The 20186-nt window shown below is 41.2% G+C and overlaps 3 protein-coding genes across 3 annotated transcripts; all 3 read right to left on the bottom strand.

Annotated features, from left to right (window-relative positions):
- Positions 1 to 4379: 4379 nt before the first annotated feature.
- On the bottom strand, positions 4380 to 5306 carry LOC109197447 (putative gustatory receptor clone PTE01). The gene has a single exon (XM_025903635.1). The coding sequence runs from the start codon at positions 5304 to 5306 to the stop codon at positions 4380 to 4382; it is 927 nt and encodes a 308-aa protein (XP_025759420.1).
- Positions 5307 to 11715: 6409 nt separating this feature from the next.
- Positions 11716 to 12949, bottom strand: LOC100697417 (olfactory receptor 11A1-like). The gene has a single exon (XM_013271393.2). It carries the CDS (start codon positions 12649 to 12651, stop codon positions 11716 to 11718), a length of 936 nt encoding a protein of 311 aa, XP_013126847.2. The 5' UTR covers positions 12652 to 12949.
- Positions 12950 to 15590: 2641 nt separating this feature from the next.
- Positions 15591 to 16643, bottom strand: LOC102079729 (olfactory receptor 11A1-like). The gene has a single exon (XM_019352792.1). The coding sequence runs from the start codon at positions 16641 to 16643 to the stop codon at positions 15717 to 15719; it is 927 nt and encodes a 308-aa protein (XP_019208337.1). The 3' UTR covers positions 15591 to 15716.
- Positions 16644 to 20186: the final 3543 nt, after the last annotated feature.

Genomic DNA, 20186 nt, shown 5'->3' with positions numbered 1-20186 from the left:
TCCTTCACTACTAAAGATTCCAAAGATTCATGGTTTGGTAGGACCCCACCCTCAGACCACATAACAGTGCTGATAGTAGAAAAAGTGCGGAGACTCAGAGACACTTAATACAGATTTTATATGTGTGATTGTTTAGGCTGTAAGTTGTTTTATATCGACTATCGGCAATAGGCTTAGCCCTATCATCGATTGTTTTTACAAGGGCAATTTATATATTTGCCCATGAGTAAGTATGCTAATAATGATGGCGCTAATAGAAGCAGTCAACAGAAAAAAAAAAAATAAGTGCTGTTTTAACAGCTCCCTCTTTCATCTGCGAGCAAATGCACCCTCGTCAGAGTGTGCCCAAATGCTTGTTGATGGAGCTGCAGAAGCTGGTGATAGCCTAGCATACTCAGCTGGATGGTAGCCATGTACATGCTCATGCAAGTTAATCATGTTTGTGTACTTTGCTCGGACTATACATCTGCACAAGCACATCGCTTTGGTTACATGCCTATGTTTACCTCTTTCATCTGGTTTAAAGCCAAAGAAGCTATATATATATATATATATATATATATATATATATATATATATATATATATATATATATATATATATATATATATATATATATTTTTTTTTTTTAGTGCTGTCAGCGTTAACGCGCCATCATCACAACTAATGCGATTAACAATTAATCCATCTGGAGCACAGACTGACTCAAAATGTCTTTGTCAACATATTTCGGGCAGTTTGTCCAAAGTTAATTGTGATTACTTTGTTAACCTCACATTAACCTGTTAACTCTAACAGGCCTAATTTTTTGGGGGAAATTAGTTCGCCCATGTTTGGACTTCTTCTGTGTTGTAAACACGCAAATCAGTCCGTGAATGATTACATTGCTCCGCCTATCGAAAAAAAGTCTGCGCATGCGCGAATATATTGCCCATCGTCGGTTATTGGACTGACGATTGTCGGTTGGAAAATTTTCACATATCGCCCAACTAGGGCTGTTCGATATATTGAGATATATCGGATGATGATATGAAAACGTCTATCAGTCGATCTTTTGTTTCGTGGTGTCGCAAAATAAACTGTTTACGGCAATATTTTTTCAGCGTTTTGATAGTCACTGTAGTGGCTATATAAATCTTAAAGTTCTCTCTTTTCCATTTAAAATAACCACACTACGGATGGACAAGTGACTGTTTTTTTTTTTTTTTTACGAGTTGTCATTGGTGTGACCAAGTGGTCGGCGGGGTTATAAAAAAAACTAGTAAAAACGACAACGCCACCTAGGGGAATTTCACCCCTAGGAAATATATATTTAAGAAAAATAAGTAAAAGTGAATAAAAGAGGCCGCACAGATTCAAAGATGCACATGGAGGCAGGTTGGCTCAAATATTAACAGTTTTATTTATAGTAAAAGAAGTAAAGAGTAAAATATTAAGAAAAAGAAATATAGCGTCGTTTTTGACACTGTCCTAAAAGCACAATAAAACAATCATGGAACTTGGACTTAACAGCAGCCGCGGACCCAAAAAAAGTCACACAAAAGAAAATCACTACAGCCGGCAAAGGAAAGTGTGAAAATGACCCACCACCTGAGGTCCCAGGGCCACTGGCACGTCCTCCGTTCACTGAAATAAACACAGAGCAATACGTTAAAAGAATAAAAGGACACTGAGCGTCAGGCTCGCTACATATCATAAAAACTAAAACTTCAATCTTTAATAACTTTAATAAAAAGAAATCACACACACACACACCAAACTGGAAGGCTTATGCCCCACGAGTCAAACTACAACTCGTGCTGGTGGTAATTGTCCAGGCCTTGATCACAAGCTGGTCTGGCTCCCCACTGGCTGAGAACGGCAACTGAGGTGGTTTAAAGTTCCCAGCACGACACTTGGGCAGAGGATTGCTCCAGCCCGATGATGAGGCGTGAGTACAAGCAACAATCCAGAATAAAATAGGATAAAACCAGGTGAACAAGAAAAAAGGTAAGCCCACTTAATAAAAACAGTTCTACGACAAGACAAGACAGCAGCTCCACCGAGAAGGAGCCCTCAAACAGCGACTAGGCAGGTGTCTCGATTCTCCAATTAAGGTTGGGGGATTTGCCACGGAGAGGCAGCAATCAAACCCTAAAACAAAGGATAAATGTAACCTTAGCCTCTTGTAGCTGTGAATGCTAATAAAAGTCGTTTTAACGGCTTACCCCAGGACCGGAGGCACTATGCTCTCACTGGTGGAGATAACTCGAGCACCTCTCTCCGCAACGCTGGAGTTAAACAGAAACCGCCGCGCTACAACAGGGCCACAAAACTATATTAATACAAATTCCGATACTGTGAGGGAATCGGAGGTCAACCTGTAGCTGTTGTGCGATCTACTCGCTTGCTGATCAATCAGTTGCGGTGTGCCAGCATTTACTGCTGCTTTGTGCCAAACGCACGGGAGGAATGATCCAGGAGGACACCAGCTTAACTTTATACGGACTGATGCCACCCTGCAATCAATATGCAGGTGGGCTCCCAATTAACCTAGTTGCGCAGTTGAGAGAGCGAGCGCAGGACAGAGCGTGGGCGGTAGAGAGAGAGAGAGAGAGAGAGAGAGAGAGAGAGAAAAAGAAAGGCGAGTAGCCCATCCGGCTACATTAGCCACAACAACAGTAAACCCAGCGTGTGGCTCTGCCGTCTGCTTGTTTATTTTCCACATAAACAAAATAAAGCTGAAGATCCTGTTGAGATTTTTCAAAATAAACTGGAATGATGACAAACAGAAGGACCAGTCAAAACAAATCGAGGACCTTTCTTCTAAACGAAGGCCTATCTCTGTAGCATGGACATGGTTTGGTTATGAAAAGTCTGACACGGACCAGAAAACTGTACTATGCAAAATATGCAGGAAACCGTCCCCACCTCAGACTAGAGTTGGATGTCTCAAGACCGGTCTCAAGACCAAGACCGGTCTCGAGACCACTTTTACGTGGTCTTGGTCTTATCTTGGTCTCAACGGACTTTGGTCTTGGTCTCGGATCCCTCGGTCTCGTCTTGGTCTCGCTGTCTCGGTCTCGCTGTCTCAGTCTTGCTGTCTCAGATTGACATAGTGGTCAGGAGATTTGGAGTCAACAGTATCCATGACACACAACGTAACGTTCGATAATGTGTCATGCGCAAAAGCATCAGCTCTAAGAGCCATGCTTAGAGAGTGCTTTGTAGTGAATCAGAAGAGTCGACTCCCATTGAGCGAGAGCCTGCTCCTCACTTAATTTCCTTTCTCTGCTCAGCATTCACACAGTGGCTCAGCTATGCTCCAATCCCTCCATATGCGTCTGTCCTCTCAGTAAGTGAGTGAGACAGTAGACAGCGGTGAGGAGGGCTGTGCGAGTGCATCGCAAAAATACATAAATATGCCTGACACCCGTAAACGAAACAGCATCTGGCTGCAGTTTAAAGACTTTTTTGTCTTGGTCTCGTCTCGACTTTGTCTTGGTCTTGACTCGGTCTGTCTTGGTCTGTCTTGGTCTTGTCTTGGTCTCGATACCCTCTGGTCTTGGTATTGTCTTGGTTTAGGCGGTCTTGACTACAAGTCTACCTCAAACATGACAAACCTCTTCTACCACCTACGCAAGAATCACGTGAAAGGGTATGGAGAGAGTTTATGCATGAGAAGCAAAAAAAGAGTGCTCAAAATAAACCTAATACTCAAACGTTAGAACAGGCTTTTCACCGCAGCACGCCATGTAATAAATACTCACTAAGAAAAGGGTGGCTGTTAAAACTGTTGTCTAAAAATGTATAGTTTCACGCATCGGTCAACTCCAGGTACACGATGCCCAGCTGAAAGCACTTCACGCAAATTGAGTTGCCCGAGATTCACAGAATTTACAGAAAATTACAAATTTTTGTGAAATATATATATCGCTATCGGGACGATAAATGTCTTATATCGGGATATGAGATTTTGGTCATATCACACAGCCCCACATCCAACCCTATTGAGCATGTCACATAGTGGCATTGTAGGTCAATTCGTGTTGAAGAAAACATACGACAGATTTCTCCACCATATTGGTCCATTGCCAAAGAGCAAGGCTGTGACTAATTGTATGGTGAATGTAATGTGTAAAAGTACTTTCTATTCTGCAGCGTTTCCCTTGTGCTCAATTAAAACCTAGCCACATCGGGTAAAGGTAATACAAACTAACCAGGAAATAATTTCATGTCTCACATTTTTTTCCCGAGTCAGTAAAGCAGCTTGGGACTAAACATCAGGTGTCATGTGTATAGTGTGTGTGTGTGTGTGTGTGTGTGTGTGTGTGTGTGTGTGTGTGTGTGTGAAGACATTGAAATTGGTTGGTTAATGTTTCTGCACCAGACAAAGATATTTATTTTCTCTTAAACAGTAACCTTTTACACGATTGCCTTATCTTTGGCAAATTAAATCCATACATAAATGGGGTGAGCATAGGTTGACAAATGAGGAGATATATAGCCAAAATTATACGGACTTCATCTGGTACCTGAGAAAATAAAAATCTGAAGTCAATAGAGTAACAAATACACCCGACAAACAGGTTTGACAGAGAGACGATCTGAGGGGTGCAAGTAGTCACAGCTTTCTGCTTGTTTTCTTTTGATGTTTTTCGACAAACTTTCAAAATCTTAACATAAGAAACTGAAATGAGACTGAAAGGTATGAAAATACTCATTATGACAAAGAATATGATAGATATAGAGTTGTAGATTGAAACTGAACATGAAAGTCTAATTATTAATTGGTGCTCACAATACACATTGTCAACAATATTTCCACAAAACTTCAACCTGAAAATGAATGAAAACGAGAGTATAAAAATAAGAAATGAAAAAACCCACACAAGCAGAATCAACAAAAACACTCTGTCTGTATTCATAATGACATTATAGCGTAATGGATGACAGATTGAGATATATCTGTCATAGGCCATGGCTGCTAAACTCCAAAACTCAGCAGGTGCACCTGTGTACAAAGAACACATCTGCAGAAAACACCACAGCCGGGTCACTTCATGGTTGTCTGAAAACATTTGTGAGAGCAAAAGAGGATACAGTGATGTGCTGGCATTTATTTCATTCATGCATAAATTGCTAAGCAGTATATACATTGGCTCATGTAGCCTTCTGTCCACACGTATGACCACAATAAGAAATGTGTTGGCCACACATATAGAGAGGTACCAAAACAATATTATGATGAAATAAAGGTATTTTAAATCCCCAACATTTCCATATGCAGACAGCACAAATGACACAATCTCACTGGAGTTTTCCATTTTCTGCTTAATATGAGAGTGAACAAAATCAATAATAATTTTATCAGTGGTTCTTTACGATATAATTCCAAGTATCAGATCCCAATCCCCAAATCAAAGTCTCTATTATATTGTTTAAATGCTATTTTACAAATAATTATGTCATTAAGACATACTCCTTCAAAGCAGGTGTGACTCCTGTGACAAAATGTTCACATAAGCACAGTAAACAATTTTATATAAGGTTCAAGATTCAAGCCAAGAAATTAATTTGAACTGAAGAACAAATGACATTATAAGATAACAGTATACTCATTATACTCCCTCCCAGCTCAATGAGACAAAACCCTCTGCAAACTTTTATAGCTGCAGCAAAGAGCAGAAGGAATGGAGTGGGTGGGTCAAGGTTGGAGAAAATAGCATACGTTCATTTATTTTCTTGTCTGTTTCTGACATTTGTTTTAAGTATGCTGCTTTTTAAAATTACAACATCAACACAGTTTTCATCAGTTACCATAGGTTTCCAGAACTGTAGAGGAAGACAGGAATGTGATCACTGCCTGTAAAACCAAAACCAAACAAAGACAAGCTCCAGTGATCCAAATGAATTGTCCAAAACACAAACACACATACTGGAGTCCATGAACAGGGTCCCAAAACATAGTTCAGGAGGGTGACCCGGAGGCTGACAACTCAGGAGTCCGGAACAGTTCACCTTCGGAGGCCGGCCACGTGGAAGGCAATGGCAGTGACAGAAGTCCGGAGGCCGGCCATGTTGGCGGCACAAATCCAAAAGCCGACTGCGCGGAAGGCAGCGGTGGCGAATTGAAAACAGTTCACGGGGCCGACCGTGCGGACGGCAACGGCGGCGACGGGCAAACAGTTCTGGGGGCCGACCGTGCGGGCGGCAACGTCGGCGACAGAGCGAGTCCGGAGGCCGGCCACGCGGAAGGCAGTGGTGGCCTTCAGGAGGTCGTCCACAGTGGCAACAATGGTCAACAAGCGGCCTGGCAGATGAGTGATGATGTTGAGGCTGCATGGCCCCCGCAGGACCAGGCGAGGCAGAAGCTGAAGCGGAGGCCGGACCAGGCGAGGCAGAAGCTGAAGCGGAGGCCGGACCAGGCGAGGCGGATGAAGCTGCTGCGACTGCAGGCGGCGGCCCTCCAGCGGAGACAGCAGGCTGGAGCGGTCCCTTGGACCCCTTGGACCCAGCAGACGCACGGGCCTCTGGCAGGGACAAAACTGAACCAGCAGACGCACGAGCCTCTGGCAGGGACAAAACTGAACCAGCAGGCACACGGGCCTCTGGAAAACACATGGCAGACTGCAGCTGCGCAGAGCACTGACCCTGCTCAGGCAGCGACAGCTGGGTGCAGTCCTCAGCTGGGTTCTTAGCCTCCAGGGGTCCAGAGTGGGCTGAGGGCTGAAACTCAGCCTCTGGGGAGGCCCTGGAGTGCGTCACAGTCTCTGAACTGGCCAGCTTTTGAGGACTGATTACATTATTAATTGGTTTGTCTCTCTGCTTAGAATTGGAGGTTGTAGAACAGTTCTTTATGGGTTGAATAGACATAGCTTGCTGTACCGGAGGAGTAGGTGAAGATGATGGCTGAATAGGTGGCTGATGTGAGGGCGACTGAAGTAAAGGTGGAGATAATAATGGTGGTGAAGTGGGAGACTGAACTGATGACAAAGCTGATGATTCTTCTACCAACTGAGCTACTGACTGGGCTATGGACTGTAACAAAGTTTGTAGTAAGTCTGGCTGTGGTAGTGACTGAGCTATGGGCAGTAAGGCTGAATGTGGTGGAGGTGGCGACTGGGCTTCAGGCCGAGCGGCTAACTGAGCTGGTGGCTGCTGGGCAGCTAACTGAGCTTCTGGCTGGGCAGCTGACTCAAAAAACACAGCCCCGGTATAAACAGTCACAAGGTCTGGCAAAACAGAAAGAGTGTCTTTTCCACTCACCACAGCCGGCAACTCAGAAGTCTCGGGACCCGGCTGTGGTGATGGGCATCGGTGGCATGAACGTCGCTTCCTTCTCGGAAATAGCTCCGACCGGCCGGGTAATTCCACATCCGGCGGGCCAGGCCGCAGATTCCCTGGCGGGCCGTGCAAAACATTCACCGCCGGGCTGGGTTGGGAAGCGGTAGCGGCTGGAGGGTGAAGATGAAGCTCGTTGAGGATGAAATTCTGTGCGAGCGGGTGAAGAGAGTCCAGTAGCCAGGGGTGAGCAGAGATTAATTGCTGTAGCCTGGCTTCTACAGCCCGGTGAAATTCCTCTCCCTCACGTTCGAGCCACAGGTTAACAAACCTTGAAACAGAGTCAATTAATTCCTCCCGAAGCCCCTCGGAAGGTGCGGTTGCTGATGGGTCCATGTTTGGTCGGCTCGTACTCTCACGGCTGCTGAGGCGAGCCGTGTGGTGTTGGAGGAAAGGAGGACCCAAAATGCAGGCGATGACTGATGATTCAAGTGACATTTATTTACAAGGTGGTGTAGTGGCAAACAGGCAGTGAGGCATGACAAATAACTGAAGAAACCTAAACTGGGAGAACTAAATAACAAACCTGAGAACATACGAAACTAGGTGCGGGGCAGAGAGACGCAGACAGAGGAACAGAACAGCATGGAACACAGAGTAATGCAGACTGACACGGAGTAACACAGACGAGCCGACCACGAGCACAGACCGACACCCACTATATACACACACACACAAGGTAATCGGGTAATCACACACAGGAGGGAAGAACAGCTGATCCTAATACACATGATGACTGGAGGACACAAGCTGAACACAATGACCACAGACACAGACCTTCAGAATAAAACAGGAAATCCAGAACACGAACCGGGCACAAGGGGGGGGGTTACACAGAATACCAAAATCAGAATAACTAGAACAGAGGAAAATAATCATAAAACACAAAACGCTGGGTAAACGACCCAGCACCATGACACCTGGTGGTGAGTAAGATCAGGTGATGGGAGAGGATGCTGGAAAGACCTGGTGCACCTAAACATATAGTGAGGTTGCGCTGGGAACACCTGGCAGAAACACCAGTCTGTGACATCTTCAACTCCCACCTCCAGCAGAACTTCAATAGCTTTCCAAGGAAAGCTGACGACATTGACTCAGAGTGGACCATATTCTACACATCCAATGTTGAAGTAGCTGCACAAAATTGTGGATGCAAGGTAGTTTCTGCCTGTAGTGGTGGTAATCTCCAAATCAGATGGTGGACACTGAATTGAGCCTGTTAGGCTCCTGAGACAGCTGAAAGTTTCTGGCAAGCCAAGCAGTGTGCAGTTCTAACATGAGCTAAATCAAAAACGTAGGAGTGGAAGGAGTTTGGTGAGGTCATGGAAGAAGACTTGGTCCAACTGGGCTCAATGTAATATTCCATACCTCCATTGTTGAGGCTGCAGCTTCCATCTGTGGCTGTAAGGTGGTTGCTGGTTGGTGTCTGTTTTGCTATAAACAGCTATTGTGTCAGCTCGACACAATCTCACATTTCCTAATAAAAATGGCAAAGAAAGGAATTACCTTCACTATCCCCTACCAGTATAATTTCACTGAACAGGTAACACCATGAATGAGCATAGATGACAGGACATATTTTTTTGACATATTTTTCTTTTGGGGAAAATGCTATTGTCCAGTTCAGTATTTTCTGTTTGAAAGCCACTCGTAAAATCTGGAGAGTAAAAAAAGGAAGGGTTTGCTGAACAGTCGGTCCACTGTTTGATGATGTGCTGTTTGCAGGTTGGTCAAATCCTGTCCACACAGCCAGAATTGAGTGGCACAGTGGAGCGGATTTGCCCCCACAGAGCGTGTTGCTATCTTGGTATCTTAATTTAAAGTAAGTGGCACCCGACCAGCACTATACTCTATTAGAGATGGACCGATCCGATATTACGTATCGGTATCGGTCCGATACTGACCTAAATTACTGGATCGGATATCGGAGAGAAATAAAAAATGTAATCCGATCCATTAAATATCAAAAAAGCACCTCACAAAACTTGCGACACAGCGTAACTCAGCTCATAACCGTAGCACGTTGGAGCAGTATGCGTCACGTGATAGAGCGGCTGTGTGTATTTGTAGCCTCGCTAGCAATCCAGCATTTCATCTCCGAGGAAGTTATCCCAGAGAGAAGTAAGCAAGTGTGTAAATTCATCTCTGAAAGTTTGTAAAGCATTCCCACGTTAAGCTTAACAACCGATATATGGAGCGACTGCCTCTCTCTCTCTCCCTCTCCTGCTGCTACTTCAATCATGAAACTGATTAATGATCAGCTGATCGGCTTTTCTGTCTCGAGTCCGTCTCTCTTCTTTGTTTTTGGCCCACTTTGCACCAGAAAGAGGAAACCAGCGGCTGAACAACAGCAGCACGTTTAACCTTGATAAGCTGTTGTTAGAATGTATTTAATATTACTTTCTACACCAGGATCCTTTTCTACGTAGCTGACGGCTGGTAACTGTGCAGGCGCGGATCTAGCAAAGTTTAGCCAGGGGGGCCGATAGGGCATGAACAGGGAAAAGGGGGCACAAAGACATACTTTTCTTGCTTATTCTCATTTAAAATGTCTAGCTTTTAATAAATAATTATCTGAATCTTACACCCAAAGTATTAATCTGATGTAAAATGTATAGAAGTCCATTACTGTATATAGTAACTGTGAAGTCTAATATACCCTAGTAAGCTATAGTACTTTTTCCTTTGGGAAAGTACCATCTGTGAATTCTGCAATTCTGTTGAAGAAAGATGTTGAATCTATTTAATTATTCTTGAAAAATAATTGATTTCTGTGCATTTTTTTTCACACTGCATCAAATTAAAGTTGATTACATCGATTAAGCATCATGAGGTGGAGGGTGGGGGGGTGGTTCCCTATTTTTTTTTGCTGGGAGTTTGCAACCCTATTAGTTAGGTTGCTTAATATTTCTGCTGAGTACTCTTTAAAATACCAGAATAGGAAGGATGGAGCAGGTTTAAGTTTATTAGACTGATCAGTGTTGCTGAACTATGAAATATTTTGGGTGCAGTGTATTTTTTACATACAGGTATAACAGAATAGCTTTAGTGTTGTTGTTTATTTAAACTTGAGTATGAACTTATACAAAATGCAGCAAGATATTAAAAAAACAGTTTTATTGATTAAAAAACACACTATATCGGATTCATATCGGTATCAGCAGATATCCAAATTTATGATATCGGTATCGGTATCGGACATAAAAAAGTGGTATCGTGCCATCTCTATACTCTATGTGAGTGGAGGACTGTTTTCTTCTCCTGAGTCAACTTAAGTTTTGCGAGAATTGCACCCAGTAGGCCTTACGTCTTGTTCCATGGCCTCACTAAACTCCTCCCACGCCTGAGTTTTTGCTTTAGTTGGTGTTATAACTGCACTATGCTTGTCCTACCAAAACTTCTCTAAACATATAGTGTAGGAGGTTAATATCACTACAAGTAGCAACCACTTTGGAACTACAGCTTCACGCAGATGTCTCATTATTGCAGGTGTGCAATACAATCTATTTGGACTCAATAGTCTCAGCCTCCCTTAGAATAATGTCAAACTTCCTCTATGGTACCTCCTGTCAGTTGTGGTCCTCAGGTGCTAAGGCCTGTCAATTAGGGGCTGTCTTTCAGCCATTTTCCCCAGGACTGGCACTAGGCAAAGTAAACTGGTTCCTTGATTTTCGTATTACAAAACCACTGGGGTTCTGTTTGTGTGTTCATGCATGACTTAGTCTGCATTTGTGTAGGCCTATGTGTTCCTTTGTTCTGTGTGGAACTTCATGAAAAGGGGTTGAATATCACATCTCTGTTATTTGGCTTTGGAGTAACATTGCATCCAGTGAACAGATCTTGTGTGCATTTGCTGTAAGTCAGTACAAGTTCATGAGCATTATCATAACTCAGTGCTCTAGGGTGGCTGTAGCTCAGGAAGTAGTGCAGATCATTTAGTAAATGGTAGGTTGGAGGTTTAATCCTGACTGGTCAAATAAACAGCTGAGTATTTTATACTGTAACTAACATGAGTCAAGTTAACTGGAGCAGAGGAAGACTTAAAAATATAAAACAACAATTTTAACGAGAGTGCAACAACCAAACATTTTGTTTCCTGCTTAAGCGCAATACAATACTATAGAGGGTTACATCGTGACATGAGCCTGATAGTTTATTTTAAATAAATTCATATAAAGACACATATTTGGAGTATTTGATAAGTTTCTTTGTTTAGAGTTCAGAGAATATTACATGTTGCAAAGTAGCTTTTGCCAAATTATTTTAAAAAGAAAGAATTGCATGGGTCTTTTGGAATTTCAAATGTATCTCTGAACCGTAATATGATTGCTGAATGTTATTCTCCTACAGAGCAAAGATGCTCTAAGACAGCCTCATTTTAAACAAAGATATTTATTTTCTCTTTAACAGAAACCTTTGATATGATTGCCTTATCTTTGGTAAATTAAATCCATACATAAATGGGGTGAGCATAGGCTGAAAAATGAGGACATACATAGGCAAAATTATACGAACTTCATCTGGTACCTGAGAAACTACATACTTGAAGTCAATAAAGTAAAAAATACACCCGACAAACAGGTTTGCCACAGAGACGATCTGAGGAGTGCAAGTAGTCACAGCTTTCTTCTTGTTTTCTGTGGATGTTTTTCGACAAACTCTCAAAATCTTCAGGTAAGAGACTGAAATGAGACTGAAAGGTATGAAAACACTCAATAAGAGAAAGGATATGTTAGAAATAAAGCTTTGGATTGGAACAGAACATGAAAGTCTAATCATTAATTGGTGGTCACAATACGCGTTGTGAATAATGTTTCTACAAAACTTCAAACTGAAGATAAATGAAAATGAGAGTATAAAACTAAGAAATGAATACAGCCATACAAACATAATCAACAAAAACACTCTCTCTGTGTTCATAATGATATCGTAGCTAAATGGATGACAGATTGAGATGTATCTGTCATAGGCCATGGCTGCTAAACTGCAAAATTCAGCAGGTGCACATGTGTACATACAACACATCTGCAGAAAACACCACGGCACAGTCACCTCATGGCTGTCTGAAAACATCTGTGAGAGCAAAAGAGGATACAGTGATGTGCTGGCATTTATTTCATTCACACATAAATTACACAGCAGCATATACATTGGCTCATGCAGTCTTCTGTCCACACGTATGACCACAATAAGGACTGTGTTGGCCACACATATAGAGAGGTACCAGATCAGTATTATGATGAAATACAGGTATTTTAACTCTCCAACATTTCCATAAGCAGCCAGCACAAATGATACAGTCTCACTTGAGTTTCCCATTTTCTCCATAATATGTCACAGTGGATAAGATAGATCAGTAATAATGATATATTATATTCATTAGAAAGAAATACCAGACATCAATATGGCTGAGCAACGTTTCTATGATACTGTTCAAATGCTGTTTTACACACACATGTTACCTGATTAAGGCAAGTTCCTTCTCAGCAGCTGTTGCACAATGTCTACATTAGCAATCAAAAACAAACAGCAAGTAGTTTTATACTTTAAAAGATTTAAGATTCAGTTACACAGATTCTTACATATTAAGAACACATAACATTAAACTCAGCTGCTTCCTTTCAGGTTGAACAAGACAAAAATAAGCTTCTGCTAATATTTATAGCTGCAACACAGAGGAGGAGTAGGAGGAGGGCCAAACAGAGGCATTCTTTGTTTGTTTTAAATAAGGTACACTGTAAAATTATTATATCAACACATCAGTTATTACAAGTCTTTAGTATTGTATAGGAAGAAGATAACTTTTTCTTAGTTTTAAGGGAAATTAAAGTTTCTCCATCAATGTTTTTAAATGCAAATAGAAATTGAACATTTCTACAAATTATGCACAATCTGTGCAAACAAAGTTATATGGTACTATTTACCTAAAAATGCAGCCACGGCCTCATGCGTTTTTTATATAACCATTTAAAACTATTTACACAACAATCAGGTGTTCTGCATCAAATAGGAAGGCACACAAACGATTTGTGCCACTCCAAAAAATAGTTTCTTTACATTGTAGGACAACAGCACAGGCCTAAACCCTGCAGGTCTGACAGCAGGAGGTGTATCAGTCCTGTTTTCCATGTGGAGACAGCACTTACACTGGAATCTGCCTTTGGTAGCTTTTTTGGAGCAACTATGACATTCATCAGTATAGCTGACACACAAAACATAACAATGACTACACTACACACTAACTATAGCCTCCAAACACATTAAACATCACTAATCTCTCGAATGCGAAAACTCTCTCTCTCTCTCTTTCTTTCACTCATTCGCTCTCTCTCACCAGCGTTGCTCCTAAAACTTCCCCCTCTTCCCAAACAACCAAATGCCAGATGTTGCCATATCATTTTTTTTGATTGGTTGACATGGTACACTTTAACACCATCACGGAAGGGAAGAGGTGTTTTTTATTTTTCTTTTTTTAAGTCGCGAGAAGAGAGTGTTTGCTAGCGGTATCTGTAGAAAAACGCTGTTTTTACTGTTTGTTCCCGCTGTAAACACCACAGTTTCATGCAGACAAAAACATGGTGTGTATTTTTTATCATAAATCTGGTTATACGTGGCCTATCAACACAGTTCATCAACACAGTTTAAAAACTGGTCTATAACTTGAAGTCATGACACAATCTCAATCCAGTTCAGTATTTTCTGTGTGAAAGCCAGTCGCAAAATTTGGAGATTAAAAAAAGGAAGTGTTTGCTGAACAGTAGGTCCACTGTTTGTTTTTTTTTTTGTTTTTTTTAACCTGTCCCGTTTGGTTCTTTTGCCATCAGAATTATTGTCTAAAGGCGAAGAAAGATGCCCAACGGATTTACTTTACCAAATTGACCATCCCAGCCTTGCCGTAATGGTCCATTTGATTCACCTTTATTGTTTATTTTATTTTCACTTGCTGAATACGGGACAGACTTAACTGGGGGAAAGAAAGGGGAGAAAGAAAGAGGGAAAGAAAAACAGCGGGGAAGAGGGACGGGGAAAAAGGGCAAAAAACCAAAAACCAACAGAATAAGCAGACACAAAAATACATATATCGATCATCTGGATCACCTGTTGAGAAAAGGTCCACTGTTTGTGATGTGCTGTCTGCAGCTTGGTCAAATCCTGTCCGTATGGCCAGAATTGAGTGACACATCGGAGCAGATTTGCCCTCAAGTCAGTAGATCCATTCCACTGTAGCCCAGAGTTTGTTGCTATCTTGGTATCTTAATTTAAAGCAAGTGGCACCCGAACAGCACTATACTCTATGTGAGTAGAGGACAGTTTTCTTCTCCTGAGTCAACTTAAATTTTGCAAAATTTACACCCAGTAGGCCCTACGTCTTGTTCCATGGCCTCCCACACCTGAGTCTTTGCTATAACTGCACTATGCTTGTACTACCAACACTACTCTAAACATATAGTGTAACTGTACTACAGCTTCATGCAGTTGCCTCTTTATTGCAGGTGTGCAGTCTATTTGGACTCAATATCCTCAGCCTCCCTTGGAATAATGTCAGATTTCCTCTATGGTACCTCCTGTCAGTGGTGGCCATCAGGTGCTAAGGCCTGTCAATTAGGGGCTCTCTTTCAGCCATTTTTCCCAGGACTGGCACTAGGCAAAGTAAACTGATTCCTTGATTTTCTTATTACAAAATAACTGGGGTTCTGTTTGTGTGTGTGTTCATGCATGACTTAGTCTGAATCTGTGATTGTAGGCCTGTGTTTCTGTGTTTTGTGTGGGACCTCGTGAAAAGGGGTTGAATATCACATCTCTCTTCTTTGAGCTTTGGAGTAACATTACATCCAGTGAAAAGATCTTGTGTGCATTTGCTGTAAGTTAGTATAAGTTCATGAGCAATGATCATAACTCAGTGCTCTGTGGTGGCTGTAGCCCAGGAGGTAGTGCAGATCATTTAGTAAATGGAAGGTTGGTGTTTTAATCCTGACTGGTCAAATAATCAGTATTTTATACTGTAACTCACATGAGTCACGTTAACTGGAGCAGAGGAACACTTAAAAATATAAAATAACAATTTTAAGGAGAGTATAACAACCAAAAATTTTGTTTCTTACTTAACCGCAATAAAACACTAGAGAGGGTTACATGGTGACATGAGCCTGATAGTTTATTTTAATAAATTCATTTAAAGACATATATTTGGAGTATTTAATTAGTTTCTTTGTTTAGAGTTCGGAGAATATTACATGTTGCAAAGTAGCGTTTGCCAAATGATTTTAAAAAGAGAGAATTGCATGGGTCTTTTGGAGTTTCAAATATATCTCTGAACCATAATATGATTGATGAATGTTATTCTCCTACAGAGCAAAGATCCTCTAAGGTAGTCTAATTTTAAACAAAGATATTTATTGTCTCTTAAACAGAAACCTTTGATATGATTGCCTTATCTTTGGTAAATTAAATCCATACATAAATGGGGTGAGCATAGGCTGAAAAATGAGGACATACATAGGCAAAATTATACGAACTTCATTTGGTACTCGAGAAACTACAAACGTGAAGTCAATAAAGTAAAAAGTACACCCGACAAACAGATTTGACACAGAGACGATCTGAGGAGTGCAAGTAGTCACGGCTTTCTGCTTGTTTTCTGTGGATGTTTTTCGACAAACTCTCAAAATCTTCAGGTAAGAGACTAAAATGAGACTGAAGGGAATGAAAACACTCAATAAGAGAAAGGATATGTTAGAAATAAAGCTTTGGATTGGAACAGAACATGAAAGTCTAATTATTAATTGGTGGTCACAATACGCGTTGTGAATAATATTTCCACAAAACTTCAAACTGAAGATGAATGAATATGAGAATATAAAACTAAGAAATGAATACAGCCATACAAACATAATCATCAAAAACACTCTCTCTGTCTTCATAATGACATTATAGTTAAAAGGATGACAGATTGAGATGTATCTGTCATAGGCCATGGCTGCTAAACTGCAAAATTCAGCAGGTGCACATGTTACCATACAACACATCTGCAGAAAACACCACGGCACAGTCACCTCGTGGCTGTCTGAAAACATTTGTGAGAGCAAAAGAGGATACAGTGATGTGCTGGCATTTATTTCATTCACACATAAATTACACAGCAGCATATACATTGGCTCATGCAGTCTTCTGTCCACACGTATGACCACAATAAGGACTGTGTTGGCCACACATATAGAGAGGTACCAGATCAGTATTATGATGAAATACAGGTATTTTAACTCTCCAATATTTCCATAAGCAGCCAGCACAAATGATACAGTCTCACTTGAGTTTCCCATTTTCTCCATAATATGTCACAGTGGATAAGATAGATCAGTAATGATGATATATTATATTCATTAGAAAGAAATACCAGACATCAATATGGCTGAGCAACGTTTCTATGATACTGTTCAAATGCTGTTTTACACACACATGTTACCTGATTAAGGCAAGTTCCTTCTCAGCAGCTGTTGCACAATGTCTACATTAGCAATCAAAAACAAACAGCAAGTAGTTTTATACTTTAAAAGATTTAAGATTCAGTTACACAGATTCTTACATATTAAGAACACATAACATTAAACTCAGCTGCTTCCTTTCAGGTTGAACAAGACAAAAATAAGCTTCTGCTAATATTTATAGCTGCAACACAGAGGAGGAGTAGGAGGAGGGTCAAACAGAGGCATTCTTTGTTTGTTTTAAATAAGGTACACTGTAAAATTATTATATCAACACATCAGTTATTACAAGTCTTTAGTATTGAAATTATCTCTACTTTCAAGATTAGGCTTAAAACTTTCCTTTTTGCTAAAGCATATAGTTAGGGCTGGACCAGGTGACCCTGAATCCTCCCTTAGTTATGCTGCAATAGACGTAGGCTGCCGGGGATTCCCATGATGCATTGAGTTTTTCCCTTCCAGTCACCTTTCTCACTCACTATGTGCTAATAGACCTCTCTGCATCGAATCATATCTGTTATTAATCTCTGTCTCTCTTCCACAGCATGTCTTTCATCCTGTTTTCCTTCTTTCACCCCAACCGGTCGCAGCAGATGGCCGCCCCTCCCTGAGCCTGGTTCTGCCGGAGGTTTCTTCCTGTTAAAAGGGAGTTTTTCCTTCCCACTGTCGCCAAAGTGCTTGCTCATAGGGGGTCATATGATTGTTGGGTTTTTCTCTGTATTTATTATTGTGCTATCTACTGTACAATATAAAGCGCCTTGAGGCGACTTTTGTTGTGATTTGGCGCTATATAAATAAAATTGAATTGAATTGAATTGAATATTGTAGAGGAAGAAGATAACTTTTTCTTAGTCTTAAGGGAAATTAAAGTTTCTCCATTAATGTTTTAAATGCAAATAGAAATTGAACATTTCTACAAATTATACACAATTTTTGCAAACACCAAAGTTATATGGTACTATTTACCTAAAAATGCAGCCATGACCTCATGCGTTTTTTATATAACCATTAAAAACTATTTACAGAACAATCAGGTGTTCTGCATCAAATAGGAAGGCACACAAATGATTTGTGCCACTCCAAAAAATAGTTTCTTTACATTGTAGGATAACGCACGATCTGATATCGTCGTGTTGGTGTTGTTCCCAGATCATCATACTAAATGTTGTTCCAGAATCAACATTGCAAGTGACCAATCAGAATGTTGTGACGTCATACTTTTGCGACTTCGGGAAAAACCGCCGTAAAACAAAAAACTGTACTTAAGCTGCGAGAAACCGCCTCTGTCCACCGATCAACGGACCCTGACCCTAATCCTAACCCTAACCCTAAGCCTTTAATAAACGGTAAGCAGAATTGATATTGTTCTTGCAACATTGGAATTTCATAAATGCACGAATGGCTTGGCGCGCAAAAGAATAACGTCACAACAATGTGATTGGTCACTTGCAATGTTGAACCTGGAACAACATTTTCATGATGATCTGGGAACAACACCAACAAGACGATATCAGATCATCCGTAGGACAACAGCACAGGCCTAAACCCTGCAGGTCTGACAGCAGGAGATGTATCAGTCCTGTTTTCCATGTGGAGACAGCACTTACACTGGAATCTGCCTTTGGTAGCTTTTTTGGAGCAACTATGACATTCATCAGTATAGCTGACACACAAAACAGAACAATGACTACACTACACACTAACTATAGCCTCCAAACACACTAAGCATCACTAATCTCTCGAATGCGAAAACTCTCTCTCCCTCTCTCTTTCTTTCGCTCACTCGCTCTCTCTCACCAGCGTTGCTCCTAAAACTTCCCCCTCTTCCCAAACAACCAAATGCCAGATGTTGCCATATCATTTTTTTGATTGGTTGACATGGTACACTTTAACACCATCAGGAAAGGGAAGAGGTGTTTTTTCTTTTTCTTTTTTCTCTCGCGAGAAGAGAGTGTTTGCTAGCGGTATCTGTAGAAAACGCTGTTTTTACCATTTCTTCCCGCTGTAAACACCACAGTTTTATGCAGACAAAAACATGGCGTGTATTTTTTAATCATAACTCTGGTTTTACGGGGCCTATCAACACAGTTTAAAAACTGGTCTATAACTTGAAGTCCGCACTTTCGACCCAAGAAATGGAGACTCTGGGTTGTTGGGTCACTGCATCTTGTTGCTGTGTCGTCTTAACTTCGTCACGTGATTTTGACACGCCGGTGCGTCCGTCGACCCCAGAGGGTTAAGTAGTCCAAAACTTAACTTAAGCTTACACATTCAAATCCAGTTGTCATTTATGTTGTACTATGACCAAATGAACTCAATTGTAAAATGTACAAGTCAACAAAACCATATAATTTAAGTTGAGATCCTGACACCACCGAAGTTGATGCCTCCTGCACTTGAATCTGCCAAGAAATTCTGTCCATAAAAACGATGAACATAAACAATAGCAATGGAGAGCCCTGGTGAAGTCCCACCAGGAACAAGTCACACATCTTGCGATCAGTGTTGTTGTGGCTAGTGCTAAGTGCATCAAATGGGTAGTAGCAATGGGACTGACACCTCATATGCACCTCTGGTTTGGGTATTTCTGTAACAACAGGCAACAGCTACCTTGCAACTACAAATGTGTGCAGCTCCCTCAACAATGGAGGTGAGAAACATAGTCAAGTTAGATTTGATCTTCCCAGCCTCTTCCAGGAGGAAAAATGAGACTACCTCCCTTCAGCAATCCTGCTAGATTTGGGAATTGAAGATCTCACAGGTTGGGGCCTTTGCCAGACACTCTCAGTGCACCCTCACTATACATCTGTGCCCCTCTGCACTCCAGTCATCTTTTGAACATCTTTGATTTTAGTTTAGCCAAAATACTGGACAATTCCGGTGCTATCGAATACACTGATTTGTGCCAACCCAGGTGTATAATTTTGTACGATTTAATTGGAAAAAGAAAAACCAGAGATAAGCAGATTGTGGATTTGTACCTTGTGAAGGTGGGGTCATTTTTCGCCCTAGTCGGGGAGAGCAAAACATGACTATCATCAAAGTAGATTCATGCCTAGAGTGGATATTTGATCAAAGTTTCAATTTACTTTGTCATTTTTGATTAAGGTGTTGCTGTGTGTGTCTGTTTTATGACATTGTCAAAAAATTATGAGAAATGTTCAAATTGTAATAATGCAAAGGCGAGCCAAAATGTTGTCAACATGTATTCAAAAAAACATTTTAATCGAAGGTATCAGTATTCCCTTTCGTTAGCCTTACCATTAATAATGTTAAGTATGGCGATCCTGGCCTGGCTGGGCCTCTCTGGTGGCTGATGAGAGAGGAGGATCGGTTGCTGGATGCCAGTGTGCTGGAGCATTTTTTGGCATTACTTCCTGG

This window comes from Oreochromis niloticus, linkage group LG16, assembly GCF_001858045.2.
Source record: "Oreochromis niloticus isolate F11D_XX linkage group LG16, O_niloticus_UMD_NMBU, whole genome shotgun sequence".
NCBI lineage: Eukaryota > Metazoa > Chordata > Actinopteri > Cichliformes > Cichlidae > Oreochromis > Oreochromis niloticus.
The sequence above is the reverse complement of the archived record's forward strand: the minus strand, read 5'-3'. Positions and strand labels throughout refer to the sequence as shown.